This window comes from Bombus vosnesenskii, unplaced genomic scaffold (genome assembly GCF_011952255.1).
Source record: "Bombus vosnesenskii isolate JDL3184/JDL3185 unplaced genomic scaffold, Bvos_JDL3184-5_v1.1 scf7180000016261, whole genome shotgun sequence".
Classification (NCBI taxonomy): domain Eukaryota; kingdom Metazoa; phylum Arthropoda; class Insecta; order Hymenoptera; family Apidae; genus Bombus; species Bombus vosnesenskii.
The window spans coordinates 669,117-686,804 of NW_022884330.1; the positions used below are offsets into that span (position 1 = coordinate 669,117).

The window sequence follows — 17,688 nt, forward strand, 5'->3', positions numbered from 1 at the left end:
GACGAGTCCCAACTTTCTCTCGGTCGAACGCGTACGATCGGTAGCGGCGTATCGAAGCTACACTAAATTCTTCGACAATCGGCGACCAACCTACGAAGACGAGACGACGAAATCTCCGTTGGGCAGCTCGGAGGGAGACCTTGAACGAAAAGTCGGCGAGCAAGGCCGAGAGTTGGCTTATTGGGATAGAAATACGGTGGTTTCGTTCGGAAACGAACGCGCTAGTGGTGTCGACCTACGCTCGTCGATCGAGAGGTTCGCTGGCTACGTACACCGATTGCGTTCAGCACCAGCACGGGACCATGGAAATCGTAACGCGGCGGATGTGGGCACGAGAACGCGCGTGCCACGGACTTCTGTCTATGTACATCTATGGTCGTTGGACGGAAGGTTTCGCAACGACCACCGTAGCAGTTGCCGTGGTCGTCGTTGTTTCGCGGAACACGCGCTGGAAAATGTACCGGTGTCGTAAGTCGCAAGGTGCGCGAGAGACCGGCTGTGCATACGAATGCCATGAAACAGCCGCCAGGCACTGGCTATAAATTTCACCTTCGTCGTTTGTCATCGGCCGTCGCGAGACGGTTATCTGATTTCCGGAGTCGCGACGACTTCGCATCAGCGCGCGATGGATCCTCGTCGGCCGATCGAAGCGATCGTTCGGGCAATTTCCTCGAACGACGAAAGTCGTTTCAGAAGCGCGGTATCATCGGCGCGAACGCGTAACTTGTCGCGAAACCAGAACCAGTTCCCCGCTGCGAACGAAAAACATGCAAAAACAGCGTCCGCCGGTGATTGATCGCTCGCTGACCGGATATCGAGGTCGACGATATCGCGACGGGTTCGATGCATGAGGCTCGTTATCTCGACCGGTCGATTAACGATCGAATAACGCGCGCTTCTGGTGGAACCGGTTGCGACGCTTTTAGCGATGATCCAGTCGGCGTCCTTGCGCGAGAGCTACCGACACGTTAACGTACACATTAGCCGACTTTTTTTGCGCGTTTCCTCGTACAGTCGTCTTTCGTCGCGTGCCTCCACTTCTCGGGGTCGCGACTGCACGCTTGTAACGCCTCGTAACGTCCAAACGAAAGGGAAACTCGCGCAGGAGATCCGCGTCGTTAATTTTTTCATGGCGGCGGATCGCGATTAGCCGAAAGGCTCGATCCTCCGAACGAACGAGCGAGCGCGTCCCGCAAAGTAAATAAGCGAGTTGGAGATTTCCTGTTCGGTTAAGCGCGCGGCTTTGTTCGTATGTAGGTTGCGTTAAAGTCCGTTGCAAAACGCGGTATTTGTGCACGCTCCACGCAAGGACGACGAATAAACGACTGGTTCGCGGACCGCGGCTGTGTATGCAAATGAGCGTCGTTGCTGCGTAAAGGTGTCGCCCACTTGACGCGACCGATATCGGCGCGATCGCGTTCCAAGCTCGAGAACCGTACCGATTCCACTCGTTTCGCAAACTCGTCGTAAATTCGTGTGCTCCTTTTGTCGACACCAAGTACCAACGAAATCGTCGACGAAAGGTTTTCGTCGCTAAGCGGACGACGACAGTCTTCGTTTAATTTTCTTTTTGCTTAATCGGGCTTCGTTCCATCCGCGAAAACGTCGAACAGCGCGGAGACGGCGTTCGTTGGCCGTCGATGCCGAAACGATCGAGAAACCGCGTTCATTTCTCTCTCAAATTTCTTTTGAAGTTCGTCCAGGAAAGAGTCGAGGCCGGATGCCAGCTCGTTGATCCGGAAATCGTTTGGTTGGCAAGAAAATTGGCTTTACGCGATCGATAGCCGAAAATTCGCAGGAATCGTCGATTCGAATGGAAAAGTTGTAGAGGAAGTCTGTTCCGGCGTACACCGATCGAGATAACGAGTCCGACCCAGATCCGTTTCCAATGAAAAATCTGCTGCAATCGTGTGACCGATTCCGACGTTATCGCGAATCACCGTGCACGTTGCTACGCGTTACGCGACGTGTTCTAGCCTCTTCTTCGTCTTTCGCTCTGTTGCTTCCGACGTGAAACGCCAGTATCGCCAGTGCCGGAGATCGATCCACTAAGCAGCATGGTCGACGAAGGCGGTCGTTATCAACGCCAAATCACGTACTTTCGTCCGATCGTCGCCGCCCGATTAACACCCAATCACCGTAATTTTCTCTGCTGCGCTGCCCGGTCTTAATTCTACGTGACGCAATCAATAGCCAAAAAAAGAAAAACGTCTCTTACACGACTCAGCATGATTCGCGTTCCCACGAAACTTTCTTCGAATCGACGAAGCGTCCTCAGTTCACGGGAGGTTCCATCGGGAGACGCGACCAATCGCAGAAGCACCGAGGGACCAACTGACTGAGAAGAAAAGAACACACGTACGGACAAGACGTAATCTGCGAGACTAATGCGCTGAAAGCGGCTATAGTCGCTGCATCGCGATACACCGTACGGTGACGTAATCTACGACCGACGGAAGACAAGGTCTCCTTCGTATAATACGAAACATTACGCAACACGAGCCAGGGTTCGACGCGACTCAATGAAAAGAGCCGACAAATTCGCGCCTCGATCAACGATGCCGTGCACGCGTCGTGCACTCTCCTCTCCAAGTCGATGGTCGACGACGAGCCGCGGCTCCGAGAAACGAACGCCCCGAGCTTCTCAACGGTTGCGATTTCGTTTGCGCAAAGTTCGTTAATGGTACAGTTTACTTAGCAAACTGCTTCTAGTTGTGCCGGTACTCGAGATACGGAAACAGTTTCGCCGTGGCATAATGCAAATTTCGGTCTCGACGATCGCAATTTCCATCTACGGTGCGCCGGAATAGTCGCTCGTAATGCAAATTGCACCGGTCGGCTGGCCGACTTCGACGGAGATTGCAACGGGGCATTCGGAAAGAATTCTCCGCTAACGGAAATCCTATTTTTTGTTTTCTTCTGCCAGCGAGAACGCCGTCCAGCCAGAAGACGTTTTAATAGAAAAACATATTTAACGATTCCACGATATTCCAGTCGAGTATTCGAGAAACGTTTTCCACGACGACGCGTGACTCGGCATGCGTAATTTTGCACGGAACACGCAGCATCGTGGAAGGGATAATGCCTGTGCATACGCAAAACACAACTCGCGACGATGAATCTTTCGAAGGACGTAGCTAATCGCAGCCGACGATAAGTATTTAGCTGCGAGCGGAATCGCGCCGCATCTTACTTCATCGAGCAGAAAGGGAAAGACGAAGGTGAAAAGTACGATTGAACGGATAGTTCGCGAAAAAAGATACAAACTCCGTTGTTTCGACCAAAACCGAGGAAATGCGCGCAAAGTTCAACTTTGGCGAGAAATTCGTAAATTTTCGAAGCGGGTGTCGCGAGGTGTGAAAAGTACAGGGGGCGTGCAGCGTGTTCTCGCGGAGGAATACGCGACGAAGAACGGTTTCAAGAGCGTAGCTTTATTCGCGATAAATATTTATCGCTAAACTCGTTTGCAACGGCCGAGGCAGAGAAGGCTAATTAAACTGCTACGTGCGTAGCCAACTCCACGAGACAGCGCTTCAAATAATTCATCTCCTTGGCGCTTCGAAATTGCGCGATGCGTTCCACGACGTTCGAGTAGCATATTTTAGCGAACACAAAAGGAAGAAAACGATGCCTTCGAGCTTAACGCGATTGCTTCACGGGTCAATGACGCGTCCATTTCTTCTTTCGTAGCGTCTGCGAGGTCCGACCGGCAGTCGCTGTTCTTGTAGGAAAAACTGAGCAACGTTCGCACGCCCTTTGCCAACGGGAGCGTGTAAAACGGTACTCGCTGAAACGCGTGCTTGATCGGTATCGAGCGGAATTTTTCTCCAGCCTTCGTCAGGAATATCCCAGCCGACAGATCCGTCGAACGCGTGCGATGAACGCGATATCTGTCGGATGAAAGAGGTAAAACTTGAAGAGGAATCGGCAAACGCGGGAAGATCGTCGACGGATAAAGCTAAGTTCGCACCAAAGCGTCTGGAAAACTGAGGGAACCGATCGCCGTCGGATATTTTACCTCGCCGCCGCATCTATCGCATCGCGTTCTTTCCGCGAATGTGCCGTGCCTGTTCACCGCAATTTTTCCGCCTTTTTCATCGTGTCGTTTTCTCGCGATGGAACGAATCTCGGCCGTGAGCGATCGCCGCTAACAAGCCAACTACGATAACTTCAGGTCGTGGAATAGAATCGATCGAAGAAATTTGTTTGCAACAAGATGGGCTTCCGTTCGTTGCCACGTGCTACGATCGATCGCGTACAAAATCATCGAGCGAGATTTCTCTCTTTCTAAAAAGTACGACAAAAACGACGTGGGTGAAAGCGAACCGGATGGCGGAGGGTGCGACTCGCACGAGGGCTGGAGGAAAGTCGCATGCACGTATACGTATTCGCGTTACCATAGCAGATCGATCTAACGGGCCATTAGGAGTTTCGTGCAAGACCGTTTTTCCCCGCGTGCGGCGCGTCGAGTCGCGGCGTGTAAGCCACACCCTGGTACAGTTATACCGCATCGGCGAAGAATAAGAATAAGCTCGTACGCGAGTGAGAAGGCTACTACGGCAGACACGGCCGACAAGCGCGTACAACGGTTGTTAAGCGAACGCCAGACACGGAAATTTACGCGTGCTTCGACGATAAACGCGGCTTATCGCGCCGTATCGATCGATTTATTCGACCGCTAACCGGGCCGATCGAATGGAACTCGGGCACGTGCACCGGCGATTCTTCCCATCTTTCGATCTCGCTGATTACCGCGTTAATGTCCGCGACGTTTCCCGACCACCGCCAGGCGATTAATCGCCCGTACAGCCCGCATCATCCTCGCGGAGAAAACAGAGTCGAGGAGAACGCGTTGGATCGGTTATCAACCGGTTGACCGATAGAGCGCGTACGTTTCTGTTCGCGTAGGGAAAAGTCGTGTGCCATTTGAACTATAATTAGCATTCGAGAGTCGAAACTCATTCGATGAACTTTCCACGACGTGTTCCTATACGTTTACGTATTATGCATCGACGCAGTCGTGAGAACAGATCTAATCGGGACCCATCGACTAGCTCGCTTCCGCCATGTATTCTACGTACCTATTTATTCGTCTATTTATCGACCGGTTTGCCGATCAGCAAACCCATGGACCTTGTGATTTAAGCCGCGTGTCCACCCGAGAATAAAGCTATTCCTGACTCATTCTGCCGAGTATTTCTCGCAGGTGGGCGTTCGTAGCGACTATGCGACTCAATCGATCAAACAAGACAGCCACTCTCGATGCGGTGTCCACTCGCGAGAAATACTCTCGAGGGTAGCTCGCGAAACTTCCACCATCAAGTGGACGCGTATCTCTACTCTCCTTCGTTTCGCCATGGCTCGAAGCTTCGTTCCGACCTCGGGGAAAAGCGTCTCGCGAAACAACGAAATTCAGCGGTAAAAAAGGGAACGTACATCTACTTTGCTGTGAAACGCATGCCCCGGCTGAGGATAATGGCCGCGTTGGTGCAGCAATGGCTTTAATTTACGCTAAGGAACCCTATACGACGCGGTAGTCTCGCCGACGGAAGACAAAAAGTCGGTTGCCTCGCAAACACGTATTTTCTTTCACTTCCCGAATTCGTTCGCTCGGCCACCACGCCACTCGCGCGCTTCTTATTCGCTAAATAACTCCGTTAAAGACCCTCCAATGGATATCGTAGTTGTAATCTATAATCGTGCATTGTTTACAGCGAGGTCGAGCTAGCCATTTCGCGTTGGAAATGTATGTTTATGAGCCGGGTTAGAAGGCTAAATGTTAACGCTAATGGTTTAGCTCGAAACGACGCATTTTACGAGGCGATGATAATTGAACGCGACACGCGCCCTATCGAAGGGACTCCGAACGTTCTTCGCTGAAAGTGGTTCGAAGGAACTCGTTTCAGGTTCGCTCAATCGTATCGTACCGTACCATTCATTAACGGAACGTATTTGGCCATAGGACATTTTTTTTTTAATAAGTTACGAAGTTGTTGCAGGAGTTTGCAGACATCTTCTATAAATTTATAATAAAAATTCGTTTTCCCCGGTAATTGTCTTACATTTTTTTTGTTCTTTGAGCTTTCAAATTCGCGTATTGCTCTGAGATTATTTCTTCCGCTTTTTTCCATGATGTGACCAAGATATTTTACTGAACTTTTTGCAAAATTACATTCGGCCAGTTTCAATCGGAAGCCTTCTTTCTTAACAGCTCTCGTCAACATCTCCGTATGCCTGATACGTTGATCGAATGTTTCGGAGAAAACTAAAATGTCGTCAATGTAGTTTACGCAAAACTCTGCCAGTCCGTTCCTTCTAAGAATGTTCGCAAGTATTCTCTGAAAAATAGCGGGGGAAATGTTCAATCCAAAAGGTAAATATCTGGCGTACAGAGATACACGAATATCAGACAGACGAAAAAGACATACGCAATATCGAATCGTCATCCACAAGCCTATACAAGGCTTGCGTTTCAACGAAGCGGTATTTGCAGCAAAAAGGTCGAGGCGGTCAGCGTAGCGATTGGCACAATTAAAGATACGGTACGACGAGTCCAACAACCGTACCTTAAACGTACATTTATATATACAGGGTGGTTGGTAACTGGTGATACAAGCGTAAAGGGGATGATTCTACGCGAAAGAAGAAGTCGAAAATATGGAATAAAAATTCAAAAATTCAAAAATTCAAAAATTCAAAAATTCAAAAATTCAAAAATTCAAAAATTCAAAAATTCAAAAATTCAAAAATTCAAAAATTCAAAAATTCAAAAATTCAAAAATTTAAAAATTTAAAAATTTAAAAATTTAAAAATTTAAAAATTTAAAAATTTAAAAATTTAAAAATTTAAAAATTCAAAAATTTAAAAATTTAAAAATTTTAAAAATTTTAAAAATAACGTCAATCGAGACAACGATCTACAGTGAGACCCGTTACAACGAGACGCGATAAAGTGCACGCGTACCGACCGAAAATTCAAAGTCGATTTTCTCGCGAACAAAGCCTCGAACGACAAATTTTTATTCTATATTTTCCACTTCTTTTTTCGCGTAGAATCACCCCCTTTCCGTTTGTACCACCAGTTACCAACCACCCTGTATATAAATATGTTTAACGTTGCTCCGACAGCGGAGGACATTAGCAACGCAGTACAGTTAACGACAGCCTACCTTTCAGATACATCGACGTAAAACATATTATTTCTCCTCGTGTTCTTAGAAGGTACGTGGAAATTGATCGCGTCGAGCAACGGACAGGGCAGTCAATCACAGCTCGACACTATCGACCGATAGCCTAATATTCGGTTTTCTGTCGCCGACGCTTACCGACCAATAGCCAGTTAATCGATCTTTGTCGCCAAGAATCTTTCTCATTTGTTGAACAGTAATTTGTTACTTAGTACCAAGGTACCTTGCTCAGTTGCGTTGCTTCGTAAGCTCCCACAGTTTGAAAAGCTTACCATTTTCAACGAACGAAAGAACGCTATTGGAAAGTTTAAACCGAAATAGAGCCGGCGCCAGGGAGAATCTGTGCCTGAGCTGGCGGTCGGACGCGCGTATGCTGTCGAACCGCTAGCGGTCGATAAATTGTTAAGATCAAACAAAAAAAAGAAAAAAGAGAAGAAACAGGAGTTACGTCGCGTATCTTCTTTCGATTTGCAAGCGGTAGCATATTAAAAGCGTAATTCGTTGGGCCGAGCAACGCTCGATTGGTCGGTAGCACCGAGCGAGCTAGGACAGAGATAAAGTTGGAAACGATGCTGGTGCGTGGCAACGGTACCGAAGATAAACTGCGAGTAGAAAGAAGGCAGGTGGTTGCCGAGTCTGATGCAGCGTTCTCGCATGCCGGGGAAAAGGACTATCGCGGAAAGTGTGCCACGCGCTGCCTTTCCGTGCATTTTTGACGGGCTGGCTGCCTGCTCTCTACCGGTCGGGTGAAAATCATGTGCAGAGTTAGACTCGCGATTCGCGCTCGAAAGTTGCAAGGAAATCGCGAAAAGAGATCCGACGTTGAACGATCGATCGACGAATCGACGCGAACACCGATGTGCAACGAACCGACAAGGCTTTATACTTATTCCACGTCGATTTCAATTCGGTTTCGATAAACTGGCCGCGGGAGAGACGCGTGAATGGCTCTGTTTTCCCAAGGTGGAAGCAACGATCGCATCGGTGAATCGATTGGCGCGATTTGGTATTTTTCACCGCGTGCGAATGAATGCGAATCATCGAAGCTTGGCTGTTATTAACGCGCTATCGCCAGGCTTTTCAACGGGCGCGCTTTTAACGTTAGATCAAACGGCAATATCGCTTCGGCGTGCACAGAGAGCAACGTTTATCGCGGCGACGATTTTCCTCGCCAGCTTTTACGGCGAAACTTTTGCCATCGGTCTTCGAACGAAACAACTCGATGGTTCGACGGTGGGTCGATTAAAATTAGGGAACAAAAGCGGTAAAATACGGCTGTTCAAAATCGAGAATTTCGTGCAACGAGATCTATCAATAATATCGCCAATACTTTCTCAACGAAAATGCGGTCTGTCGATAAACGTGGACGATATCGTACCGACGATACGCGTTGATCCCTTTGAGCACCTTGAAATATCGACGATATATTAGTAACCTGAGGATATCCCTAAGGATACCGACTGACCGCGTTCAGTGAAATCGGCGTAATTGCGAAGCCCCCTTTCTCCCACAGAAACTGAAGAACGTACTCGTACATATGCATACGTACACGCATTTATATTTTTCCAGTGCACGTGCATCGTAACATTTTCTATTCAGAATTTACGCTTGTTATATTCACTCGTTAGATTCTTCGCTGGAAGACGATTCGATGCGAACTGTCTCTGTGAAATCACTGTGTCGTGCGCGCATCGAGCAGCAGCGTGGAATTCAAACCGTCGACTAACTGTAGCTCGTGCGGTTAACTTCGCCTCGTCCTTTTTATTCGCCGTGACAAAGAAAATTATATAACGAAAATTTGTGGAAAAAAAAAACATCCGCGTACAAACGAAATCGCGTTGCTCGAGCGAGCGCTGTAACGCGATTGTTCGCGGTAACAATGTAGCAGTTAACGCAGAAGGCAACGTACGCGCAGGTACACGGTTCGCCTTTACGCTTCGAAACCGGTCTTTTCTTATCAATCTCGCGGAATAATTAAACCCGTGGATTATTGCGCGGTAGTAAACTGCAACGTCGTAAAACGAACTCATCTTTCTGCACAGTCGCGGGCGTTTATTTTCGTTTTACTTGCTTCGATATTTCGGGCGACTGGAAGTTGTCGCCGGTAATTCTCGCCGGATTCGGTAACTCGTCGATATCTCGAAAAAAGGAAGAACCGGCTTGCGGTAAAAGAATCCGAGATGCGACGAGTCGAATCACGGGAATAAGATTTAACGACGATATTATGGTACTTTCGACACTCTCTCGAACAAACTCGTCGACCAAGTCAGTTTTGCATCCAGCCAGCCGGACTGTTCCGCCAACATTACGACATCGAGGTAGAAGCAACGGTAATTTATCGAAACGTAATACGAAAACGTACATCGGAGATCAACGACCGCGTAATAACTCCATTCACGTTGGACGAAATAAGGTAATAACGCGTGGCGCCAAGTATGTAAATATATACGAATTATGGAAGGAGAATAAGATCGATTAATTCGCTTGCAGAGCGTTAACCGCGATTCGATTTCGCTAATCGACGATACCACTTTCCACCGTCGACTATACGTTACGACCGCCAGCTGACACAGACTAGACGACGTCCGCGAGGAAAAGCAAAGCGAATCGTTTCCTCCGAGAGTCGGTTAACGCGAGGAAAGCGCGTTCTTTCAGACGTATGAATGGACACGAGGCCGGAACGATATCGGAAGTTAACGCGTTTACGTAACGCCGCGATGTTTCCACGTGAAAATGCGGCTATTTCGATACGCGTTCGTGATATAACGAGATCGCAACACCGCGTTGCAACCGTATTATTTTTCAATATCACGGTCGTTGATATTTCAGCGAATCGATAACATCGCCGCGATGAATTTTCTGATCTTTCTCGACTTCTGCTGCGAGTTACATCGCAGCTGCTTCTCCAAAATTTCCCAAACTATCGTTCTATTCGTCCCGTATTTATCCTTCCACGCGACATCCATCCGACTAACGGCATCTACCACGGAAGTGCAATTACGGCGGAATCGTCGACATTCGAGTAAACTTTACTCGATGAACGATCGCTGGAATGACGAGAAATTATCGTTATGCGCATACGCTGTCCTCGCGCGTCTGTCGAACAACGCGACGAGCTCCTCGACGTCCGAGAAGGACGCAAGGCACCGGAAAAGAACGAACGATCGCAGAACACCGAACAGACGTAGCAGGAGATCGGCAGGCGTTAAAAGAAGATAATCGCGAGTGCGTGCGTACGTACGTCGTAGGCTGGTATGCTCTCCTTGTCCCGTACCACGGGCGAGCTGTTCCTCGGAGCTATCAGAGCCATTTCTCCCGTGCAATTTTCCTCCACGAGTCCGTGCAGGGTGTGTTCGCGTGTCGTGTTTCTCGGTCACCGCGTGTCCCCGGTTTCTCGCATCTCTCGCCGTTTTCCCTCGACGAGCCTGGCTTTCCCCGTCGAGTCGCGGCACCGCGATGGAACATCAAAATTATCCGTATCCTTGCTGGCGAAGTGGCACGCGAAGTCGTTTCTCTCGTTTCGCCGCGAATCGTCGCTACGACGCGACTTTGACCTTCGTTTCGGATCGAGAGGTTCGGGCAACGATCCTCCGGTGGCTTGCCAGCGCACGCATCTTAAATCTCATTCCATCTTCCTCCCATTCAATTTGCTACTCCCTCTATGTTCGTCTGTACGTTTATCAGCGTGTAGATCGCGTGCGTTTGCCAGACACGGCGAACGATCGTAGCTTGGAAGCGTCGGCGCGGTGCTTCGCACGCGTGTAAATTAACCGAGACGTGTCGACGCACTGGCGTGCCTCCGAGACTCGCAGCGTCGCCGTAAACAGCACGAACGTCGCTCAAAGCATCTTCGATGCTAGAGGTGTCGGGAGAGCCGTTTCCTTCCGCTCGAGCATCACCGCCTTCTTCGGTTTCAGCGACCTTCCCACTGGCCAAGGAAATCGTTTCACGAATTCACGACACTGGCCTGCGCCAGACTTCCACGATCACTGGTCGCATCGAACAGAGGAAAACACCGGCCGAACGAAAAATCGAACGCGACGTGGCGTTTCAGAGGACCGGGTTAGTCGCGCAACGAGTCGATTTATAATCGCTGGTAATTGCTCGCAGCGGCGATCGCGTGACCGCTAACGAGCCGGTCGCACAGAGAAAGAGGAAAACGAACGGAGCGACCGGAGATGGAAGGAAAAGCAGGAGGAAGAAGAGCGGCGGAGGACGTCCGACTCCGAACTGAGGTGTTCTCCAGGCTACCGCTCCGACCGACGATCGTGTAACCCCACTCCCGAGACCGCGACTGTAACGTATATCTGCCACTTGCCAAGCCTTTACCCGACGATGTCCGTTCGATTTTCCCTCCCTCCCTCTCTCTCTCTCTCTCTCCCTACTTTTCCCTCTCGCCACATTTTTCTCCTATTTCGACGTACATGGTCGTTTCCGATAGTCGACCGATGCGAAAAACCGACGAGGACGTTTCCACGGAAGATGAGAATAGCAGAGTCAAAGATCGAGTTGCGCGTTTCGTGCGTCTTGAAATTCGCGCCTAGACGACAATCCTCGACGAAGAGCTTCGCTACTCGATCGTGCTTTCTTGCTGCTTGCAATTCAACGACGATGTTTCATCGCGACATGCGACGATCTTCGGTCAACCATTCTCGCGAGTGAGGAACCAGACCGAAGTACGCAAGTGCATGTTCGCTCTTATCGAAACGTGCTTTCTCGCGTCCTTTCAGGCTTTCGAGGCGGTCCACGTAACGAAATCGTGTTTACTCTAGGATCCTACGTGGGCACTTGGCTTGTCTGTCCTCGCTCGTTAAGGACGGCGAATACGAAATTTCCACCCACGTTAGTGAAACGATTTTCGGCCTCCCACAGTCGCTGTGAAGCGTAATTCTGCTCTCGCACCTCCACCTCCGCGTCTGGCGTTTTGTAACGCGACCAAGCATCGAAAGGGAAAGTTCGATCGGTATTGAACCGGCGTTGACGAGTCGCGGACTAAAATCGCGGCGTGGAAACGTCGGCTGAAATTGACCGACCACGTAACTCGAATTTGGCCTGGTTATTGCCGTGCGATTGTAGGCTATCGATTCAAAGGAAGAAAGTAAAACTCCGAAAGCGAGATCGCGGCTTTAGATTGAAACGGTCTATGCAACCAGCGGATCGCGAACGAAAACCGGAACGCTGAATATGTATGCCCGAAAAATCTTCTCCCGCCGGACGAAAGCGAATCTGCAATTTCTGGATTTCTGGCGCCGAAAGTAGGCGGCTACGTGCGCCACGAGCTGGTCGCGTAGCGTTTACTTTCGACTACACGGGATACAGCCACAGCGCGCGTTATCATTACGACTACCGATAGACAAAACACGAAGCTATTTCTACCAAAACCAGTGAAAATGACTGGTCTTTAAAAAATACCTAATAAAAGAATATTTGTATATTTATCGATTTATTACTTTCTTACAGAAGCAATTCCATGTTACGTAGCAGATTTTTGCTATTATTAATCCATCTGGGATCCCTAAACGAGGGTTGACACGTTTATAAAATTGTAGAGCCAGTCATTTTGACTGCTGTGGTGTTTCTAGTGTTGGCATCTAGGAATTTTCCGGATAACTGATATCGTCATATCGAACGATACTCGGTAAAAGTTTGAAAACCGTGTGGGAAGTCGTAGAAAACGAGGAAACTGGTTAATTAGGGTTCGATAAACAGATTGCAGGGTCCTTTTACACTTTGAAAGGTGTCGATCATTTTGACTGGTATTGGTATAAGTAGCCTCGATATAAAATTATTTTCAGCTTGAATACATAAAGAAGAAAATAAAATTCATTATATTATTCTTTCAGTTATCGTTGCGAAAGTCATTACATCATTGCGGGGAAAAATATAACACGAAGTAGGAATTGTAAAATAAAATTGTAAAACCAGCGAATTCGACTGGTGTGGTAGTCCCAGTGGTATCGTGCAAACGTATCCTATACGTTCGATATACGTGGCACGTGTAGCCACGTTCCAGCATACTTGATAAATCTTCGAAACTCGATTTACTCGAAAACGAAGCGTAGAGAAAATATCATTGCCGTGTTCGCCTCTTATTCTTCCACAGGGAATCGCATGGTGTGTGCTACTGGATATGCGTTACCCGGCCATAGCTTGTACGCGTGAAACGGACGTGGTTTGTTACTCGAGAACCATTTAAGTAAAGTTTAAGTAATGGAAAAGAGAAGTGGAAAACTTCTTTCGGAAGTGGAAGAGAAAGCCAAACGGGAACCACCGTTGCAATTTAACTTCGCAAGTACCTGTTATACGATCGACGGAATAAACGCTACTTTAGGAAAGTTGCGCCAAGTAATTCGGACCAAGCTCCATCGAGGTCGTAGGGAAATGTGGGAGTTGCCGGTATCGTTGATAAATTCAATCGGCGAACAGTCGGACATCGAGCAACGCAAATACGCATATGCACACACGTAATCGCAGAGAAACGACGTCGAGTTATTTAGCCCGATGATGTAATCGAGCTGCTCGTCGATTCGATGAACCGCCAAAACCGTGTACTTCGTACGTTCGTCGAAATTTACATAGGAACTCGGTAAGCCGCCAGAGAATCGACGGTCGATCGACGTACGTTATTAATCGGCGACACGAGAACGTCGTATTAGCGCGCGTCATACGGTCGACGTTTTGCAAGGGAATCGCGCGTCTCGTCGTTGGAAAGGAAGCAACCGAACGCGGTCTCTTAGCTTTCGGAACGAAGTTATTCGAAGATAAAAATCTCGATACGTTACGCTATTTCTTTTACGGAGAACGGAAGAATCGGCCATCTATTTTCGTTCGCGTGAACGCGTATTCGGCCGGGCAACGAACTTGAAACGCGAAAGGGGACGAACTCGTGCAAATCGAGGATGGAACTCGCGCGACTAGAATGGAACGACCGAATAATTAATTCAAACGCTGATCTCCGTATCCGTCGTGCGGAGGCAACGTCCCTTCCGCTTCCGCCATGAGAAATTCATTCCTCGGAGATTCGCTATCGGTCGAAATTCGCTCGATACGTTTCTCCCCCTTTCCCAATGGAAGCTTCCATCGAAACGATCGAACGGCCGGCGCGAATTATCTAATTGCACGCTTTAACGACCAATGCCATGTGTTAATGCGACGCGAAAGCTCGTTGATTAAGACTCGGCAAAAAAAAAAAAAAAGAACGTAATGGCAGTTCGCCGGGATTCTTGCGCAGTCGACCACGTTTCTTCCTTTTACGCGCTTCGTAATAAAAAGCCGGACGTTGACGAAGAACCCAGGTTGCCGTAAACTGTTTTGTTTGCTAAACGCTAAGAGCAAAAACCTGAAACGGTACAATTAAAGAAGATCGCTTGGTCGCATTTCTCGCTCGGAAATGTTCCAGTTCGCTTTGTCCCGGTTCGTGCAAGTTCGACCGTGCCACTTTTAACCATTCGCGTAGTACACGAATTCGCTTTTGCTTGGAATCGAGAATTATAAGCGTTCGGGTAACGTCCGAAAAGTAAAGTCCGTAGGTAAAAAGCAAAGAAAGGAGGAGGAGCTGGTCGCGCGATAAGAAGCAATTTTATTAAAAGCCGACTACAGGCGAGTGATAAAAGCCCGTGACACGCGAGAGGATGAAAATGGTGGCGAAAGGGCTGTGATGGCAGACAAAGGTGTGTCCCTTATTGGACATTAACATCCGATGTAATAAAGTGTAAAAGGTTTTCCCAGGTCGTTGACACGAGACCACATGTTTCGCTCAGGAAGCCACACTGTTTTAACACAGTGCACCCTTAGATGCAAAATATAACACGAAGTAGGAATTTTAAAATAAATTGTAAACCCAGTCGATTTGACTGGTGTGGTAATTCTAGTGTTAACACAGTGCAAGATTTGTCCTCGTTTTTTTTTTTTTTTGTCGATTTTCTAGTAAAAATGTTTAATTGCTCAATGGGGCAATTTTTACTTCAAAGTATCTTCTATTTATCGGTTACATTCAAAATTCCCTGACTGTCGATTTTTCGTTCAATTTTTACAATTGTAAGAAGTTGGAGTCATCGACAATGGCCACCGTGGCGTCGCAGGAGAAACGGTGGTGGGTCATATACGACCAACGTGGCGGTCAAAGCGTTAGACACCCAGGTCGCAGAACGCGCGTTTCATCTTCACCTCGTATATTAATTCCTGTATTCTTTTAGCTGGCGCATCGTCGACGAAAGTCGAAAGAGCGAGAGGAAACGGAGAAAATTCCTTGGAAATTCAGAGATATCGGATCGATCGATTCAAAGTCGGCGTGTAAATGAAAAGATCGGTCGCTGAGAACGCAGAGGAAGAACCGGCGTTGTGTCGCACCGTTAGACGAAACAGGAAATCGCATCCAGCCACGGGCATGTGACTTTCCACCTGTCACACCTGTCTGATCGGTGTTTCGAGAGAAGAAGAGGGAGAAGAATCGATGGGGAATTACGTTTGAAATTTCTTCGACGCCAAAGTTGACGTAACTTTCAACGGAATTCGCCGGATCGGAAATTTTGGAAGTTTACGTCGCGTGGTACAACCGTGGACCGAGTTGTTGGCGATTAGTGGAGGGGCACACGGATTTACGAATGACGAAACGCACGACATTGGTCCTTCGAAGAAAAAGTAAAAGCAAGCGGTTCGCCGGGTAAAGTGTGTCGACTAGGTCAACGATCCGCACCAGCTGCGAACGGCATACACCTGTTTCGCGACTGCATCCCCGACGAATTTGTCGAGGTCTTGGTCAGACGGAAACGAGTTCCGAATTCAAGACCAGATTCGCACTTCTGGACCGCGATCATTTGGAAGTCAATGGCAACGACGAAATCGCGATATTTGCAAAATCGTCGGAGAAAACCGATTGAAGATTTCGAAGGTCTTTGCCAAACGCGAACAATTAAAATTTTAAGCTCGATCGCTGGGACAGGCGGCAGCGACGAAGCAGCGCTGTCGCTGCGAAAAACTGGCGAGGGCAGAGCGTAGAACCGATTCTCCGCCGCCCACCCACGCGTTCGTTTACATACAATCGCGATTTCGGAGCTCGCGCGGGCGTACGACGTTTTTCGTTCGCGAGCAAAGTTTCGAAGTTGAAATTTCAAAGAGAAATCTGCGCGTCCCTTTTCCCGGAAAAATCGCAAACGCAATCTGCGCGATCGGCGAAAGTTCGACTGGTCGGAAAAAGGGACAAAGCGGGCGAAGTGAAAGAAACGTGGGCGATGAAACGTGGAAACCGCGTCAGTCATCGGCGTTCGCGGCGAACCGAGCGTCGATAATCTAAACATTCTCCGATCTGGAAACGTCGACGATCGGTTTCGCTGAGTCGCAGAGCAAACGTCGAAAGATCGCGTTAAACAGCCGAGCGAACGAACGGACACGTTTTTTCTTCGAACCATCGATCGCTCTCTCTCTACAGCAGTAAGTTTAACTTCCAAAGTTAAGAACAAACGTGAAAATGGTTTAAAAGTTCGGTCGTTTCGACCACGACGCGAACGTCGATCGAACGTTCGTACATCTTCTAGTACGCGACTCTAGTGACAGGAGGCGCCTATCGTCGTAATCGCTTCGAAGCACGGTTCACAGGGTAAAGAAGATTATCCGGTTATCGACGACCACTTGTTCGAACGAGCGCCGAGCCAGCGACTCACGCCGTTTCGAGACGCCTCGAGCTTTCAATTCCATTGCCAAAGATTTTTCTTCCCGAACAGGGTCGTACCGTTTGTCGTTCGACACGTCGATAGAGGACTACCGATAGCCTCTGTTCGATTCGTACGATGCTACAGCCGCAAGACGAAGACATCCACGTTGATCGCGATAACGCGACGCTCGGTGGCGAGACAACAAAATAACAGAGTGTTGCGCGACGGTTGATGTAACGAAGGCAGCGTGTGCAGGCGCACGCGTCGCGTCGCGTCGCGTCTCGAGAGTCGTGTAATCCGATCCACTCGTTCGAGAGGGAAAGTGGCATGGAAACGAGCGCTGAGATTTTCCGCAGAGAGCGGCGACTCGTCGCGGAAGACTCCGAGGCCTCGAGGAACGACCGGCCACGGAATGCGAGCTGCAAGTGCAACGCGCGTTGTGCACGGCAGCGCGTCGCCCACGTTCGCGCATACTTGACACACCGGCGCGGCGTGGCCGCAGCCGCGGCTCCGAGACGAGGCGAGGCGAGCTCTCGAAAAATGGAGAATCGCGGTGACGTCAATCCGGGGCTGCTGCATGGACAGGGATGCATAATAATAACGCGCATCCGGCGCGTATCGAGAAATCCACACGGTTGGACTGCGACTATTGTCTTGGCCGGTGTCAGTCGTACGTCACGCCGCTTTGTGTGGAAGCCGCTTCTATCGCGGCAAGTTCGTCGCGGCAAGTTCGTCGCGCCAATCGTTCGCGTTTTCCATCTCGACGGATGAAACGTTGAACGACGGCTGCTCGAACTTTACGTTCGAAATAGCGTTGCATCGCTATCGGGACAACGTTCGTAGAAAATAGA

The 17,688-nt window shown here is 49.0% G+C and overlaps 1 protein-coding gene across 9 annotated transcripts in view; it reads right to left on the bottom strand.

Annotated features, from left to right (window-relative positions):
* LOC117241663 (mitogen-activated protein kinase-binding protein 1) overlaps window positions 1-17,688 on the bottom strand; it is a 79,694-nt gene that overhangs the window by 31,503 nt on the left and 30,503 nt on the right. Inside the window, exon 1 of one of the 9 annotated variants that reach the window (XM_033507613.1) lies at window positions 10,429-11,341. The exons of 7 other annotated variants lie outside the window; for them this stretch is intronic. In XM_033507613.1, the coding sequence (XP_033363504.1) occupies window positions 10,429-10,497 (69 nt within the window). In that variant the 5' untranslated portion in view covers window positions 10,498-11,341. Of the gene's footprint in view, window positions 1-2,218; window positions 2,387-10,428; window positions 11,342-17,688 lie in introns of those variants that run through there. One more of the 9 variants, XM_033507616.1, reaches the window with a different exon arrangement.